The sequence below is a fragment of the Alternaria metachromatica genome, assembly GCF_023757995.1.
Source record: "Alternaria metachromatica strain BMP 0045 chromosome Unknown scaffold_63, whole genome shotgun sequence".
NCBI lineage: Eukaryota > Fungi > Ascomycota > Dothideomycetes > Pleosporales > Pleosporaceae > Alternaria > Alternaria metachromatica.
In genome coordinates, this window is record NW_026055554.1 from 42,868 (window position 1) to 47,532 (window position 4,665).

Consider the following 4,665-nt stretch of genomic DNA (forward strand, 5'->3'; position numbering starts at 1 on the left):
ATGAAGACTATCGTAGGGCTCTCGTGGCTCTCGGCTTTGTCTTCGTTGGCAACTCTACCCAATGGATCTGGTGTTAACGCTCAAAATAACACACCTAGTGCGTGGCCACTACACGACAATGGCTTGAACGACGTGGTACAATGGGACCATTACTCCTTCAAGGTCAATGGAAAGCGCCTGTTCGTCTTTAGTGGAGAGATTCACTACTGGCGCATTCCAGTCTACGAGGTCTGGGAAGATCTATTGGAGAAGATCAAGGCGGCGGGTAAATTCATCAACTCGCCACAAACTATGAGCCGATGTTGACCACGAACAGGATTCACGGCTTTCGCATTCTACGGCAACTGGGCTTACCACAGTGCCAACAACCAGACATTGGACTTCGAGAGTGGCGCTCACGACTTCACGAAGCTCTTTGAGATCGCGGAACGTGTTGGCTTGTATGTCATCACAAGGCCGGGACCGTATGTCAACGCTGAAGCCAACGCCGGAGGCTTTCCACTGTGGCTCACGACAGGAGCCTACGGTAAGCTAAGAGACGACGACCCAAGATATCTCCAGGCTTTGGACCCCTACTTCGCCAAGTTCTCCGAACTCACCTCCAAGCATCTCGTGACCAAGGGTGGCAACGCACTGGTCTACCAGATCGAAAATGAGTACGGCGAGCAATGGAATGACCGTGATGAGAAGATCCCCAACGATGCTGCAGGACGATACATGCAAGCGCTTGAAGACTCTGCACGAGCCAACGGCATTGATGTCCCTCTCATCCACAACGACCCGAACATGAACACTAAGAGCTGGAGTAAAGACTACGCGCCCGGCGCTGTCGGCAACGTCGATGTTGCTGGCTTGGACAGTTACCCGTCGTGCTGGTCATGCAACCTGGACGAGTGCACTGGTACCAACGGAGAATACGTAGCCTACCAGGTTATCGACTACTACGACCATTTCGTGGAGGTATCCCCCACCCAGCCAAGCTTCTTTCCCGAGTTCCAGGGCGGCTCCTACAACCCATGGGGTGGACCCGAAGGAGGCTGCCCTGCTGACATCGGAGCCGACTTCGCGAACCTGTTTTACCGAAACCTCATCTCTCAACGTGTGACCGCCGTGTCGCTCTACATGATGTTTGGTGGAACTAATTGGGGTGCTTTGGCTGCTCCGGTCACCGCTACATCCTACGACTACAGCAGTCCCATCAGCGAGAACCGTGAAATCGGCGCCAAGTTCTACGAGACCAAGAACTTAGCTATGTTCACCCGCGTTGCTGATGATCTCACCGTCACCAACCGTCTCGGCAACTCAAGCTCATACTCCACAAACCCGGCGGTCGAGGCTAGCGAGCTCCGCAACCCCCTTACCAACGCTGCCTTCTACGTCACGATTCACTCCACGTCTTCGTCTGCTACTAAGGAGTCGTTCAAGCTACACGTCAGCACTTCCGTTGGAAACTTGACTATCCCTCAGCATGCCGGTTCCATTGTTCTCGATGGTCATCAGTCCAAGATCCTTGTCACCGACTTCGCCATGGGCAACAACACCCTCACCTACTCTACTGCTGAGGTTCTCACATACGCTATGGTCGATCACAAGCCCGTCGTAGTGCTTTCAACTGGTGTCGGAGAGTCTGTTGAGTTCCACGTCAAGGGCGCTACGAAGGGCTCCCTAGTCAGCAGCGGTACCAGCTCCAACACGACTTTCCATGCCGAAGCTCACGGTCTTACGACCAACATTCAAAAGGTTTCCGGCATGAACGTGTATCAGTTTGACAATGGTGTAAAGGTCGTTGTCGCTGACAAGCCTACTGCATACCTCTTCTGGGCCCCTAATCTGTCGAACGATCCCTTCGCACCGGTCGACCAATCCGTGCTGGTCCAGGGCCCATACCTTGTTCGCAGTGTAGCTTTAGATGCTGATTGTCTCGCTCTTAAGGGAGACATCATGAACAGCACTGACATCGAAGTCTTTGCCACTGGCAGTGCGAAGGCTCTTTCTTGGAACGGAAAGGAGCTAGCCACCTCACGCACATCGTACGGTAGCTTGAAGGCGCATGTCGCGGCGTTCGACGGTACTATCAACCTCCCCTCCTTGGAAGTCTGGAAGATGAACGAGGGACTCCCAGAGAAGATGCCCGAGTACGATGACAGCGGTGCTGCGTGGGTTGTCGCTGACCATACCACCACCCCCAATCCTACCAAGCCAGATACTCTGCCTGTTCTCTACGTTGACGAGTATGGTTTCCACAACAGCTTCCATCTCTTCCGCGGATACTTCGATGGCGCAGCCACCGGTGTGCAGCTTTCCGTTCAGGGTGGTCTCGCCTTTGGCTGGAGCGCATGGTTGAACGGTGAGTTGGTCGGATCGTGGTTGGGCAACACTACCCTAGGCGTTGGCAACATGACACTGTCTTTCGCCAACGCAACTCTGCACGAGAACAGCACCAACGTTTTGCTCGTCGCACAGGACAACACCGGTCACGATCTGCGCGGTGGTGCTACCGACCCCCGCGGTATCCTCCGTGCCACTCTCGAGGGCGCAGAGTTCACATCCTGGAAGATCGCCGGTGAAGCCGGCGGCGAAGATGCGCTACTCGACCCTGTGCGCGGACCCCTCGCTGAAGGTGGTCTCACAGCCGAGCGTCTCGGATGGCATCTTCCCGGCTTCGATGACTCTGAATGGGCATCTGGCTCACCATCCACTGGCTTCGAAGGCGCAGACATCAAGTTCTACCGCACTACCATCCCCCTCGATGTACCCGCCGAAGTCGATGCCTCTTTCGCTTTCGTCCTCAATGCCGTCGGCTCGAAGACCATCCGTGCGCAGCTCTTCGTCAATGGTTACCAATACGCCCGCTTCAACCCGTACGTCGGCAACGAGATCAAGTTCCCGGTTCCGCCGGGTATCCTCAACTACTCCGGCGACAATGTGATTGGTTTGAGTGTGTGGGCACAGTCGGAGGAGGGCGCACAGGTTGATGTGCAGCTTGTGCAGGAGTATGCTATTGAGAGTAGTTGGAGCTCGAACTTTAACTCTGAGTACTTGAGGCCGGGGTGGACGGAGGAGAGACTGGCTTATGCTTAATCGTATATCATAGTGACGCTGATATGGTTGAGATATCCCAAATACGAACCCTAAACGTTTCACATTGCATATCAACTCTTTATATCGACCTTTATTTGGTAAGACACGGCCTGTGGTGTGCAATACAATGTGATGATGTGATCTCAAAACGTGGGTGGTCGATTGGCCGCTTAGAGGTATGACGTCGTCTATACGTGACTGTAGTGACAGCTGGATCGTCTGGTTTACTTCACTGTTGTCAATTGATCACTCTGCTCCAACGAGGTGTTAACTTAGTCTAGAAAACATACACTATCCTAGAGCTTACATTGACGTTAAGAAACCTGTTTTGCATATATCCAACTTTACATAAACTGCGAATTCGTTTAGCATCCTTGCACAAGGTAGTGCCGCTTTCAAGGCTTCCTAAATTGTCCTGTAGTACTTGCTAATGCGTTGAGCTCCCAAGCTATCTTGAAACTTTCCTGTTGTCGACATCACTATAATTTACATGGGTGACAAGAACTTCTTGCACAGGAAGTCTTCTAGGAAAAAAGACAATCTTTGTCCAATTGAATTTCGATTACAAAGGTACGTGGCGAGCTCTTGTGTTCGCAATACTTCTCTTTTAAATAGGACCTAATTAGATAGGCAACTATGGATTTCGGAAGTTGTGAGTCGCTCGTCTACGTCGCGTCACCGCGGTTTCAAAGAACGAAAAGGAAAGTTTGTGTGGATGAATTCCAAGAGGACCTGACTTGCGGTGTCCTTGATGGATATTTCAACATACCATTGCAAGATCCCTTCCGAGCGTGTCTTCCTGGCTAGCGCCTCCAGAGCACGACCTTCTTCGATGGGGATACTGAAATGATCTGTGAAGTGATTCTGTTGTGCAGGAACGGGATCATCCCCAGTCGCAGCTTCGAAGATTCTGCGTTTCTTGTACACTTCTTCCAGCCATCGTTCAGGGACACAAGGTGACGCGTCAATCCACGGACGACCTCCGTACATACCCAGAAAGAACAAGCAGCCACCGATATTGTCCAATTCGAACACGAAACTGATGAATTCGCCATCGTGAAGCATCTGGTCTCGTAAAGTTGAGACGAAATTATACGGTTGCGGATCAGAACTTTGAACCTCGTGCAAGACGTCTTGTTGGTTGGGATAGACTTCCATAAAATCTCCTGTGGCGATGCGACGAATCCGACTCGGTTCCGACATATTGTGCACTGTCATCTTACTGAAATATCCCGACTGCTCTCTCAGCCCTCGACTGCCTGTCTCGATATAGATAGTCATAGTGGTGGCTTGTTTGGCCTCCACATGATCCACGCTCGTTAAAGGCGAATTTAGTCTTCGATATGTTGAAGTACCAGTGGAAATCAGCTTAATCCCAACACGCATTCCAGTCGAATCTGAACAGTCCAGTAGTGCAATAACCCCAGCTCGACGATGTATGCAAGAGATGGTGATGCTGAGTCCATGGTTGGTCATCTCGTAAGTTGTAGGTCGTCTTTCTCGCGTGGCATTGGGCCGTATACCAGCCGCATACCTGAAGTATTCAGGCGAAGATGCGAAGAGGTCCATGAGACCATATTGGAG

The 4,665-nt window shown here is 51.8% G+C and overlaps 1 protein-coding gene across 1 annotated transcript; it reads left to right on the top strand.

Moving 5' to 3' along the window:
* J4E83_011068 (uncharacterized protein) lies at positions 1-3,081 on the top strand (the record flags this gene model as incomplete). The annotated part of the gene is made up of 2 exons (XM_049337944.1): positions 1-265; positions 317-3,081. The coding sequence occupies 2 exons, from the start codon at positions 1-3 to the stop codon at positions 3,079-3,081; spliced, it is 3,030 nt and encodes a 1,009-aa protein (XP_049182949.1).
* Positions 3,082-4,665: the final 1,584 nt, after the last annotated feature.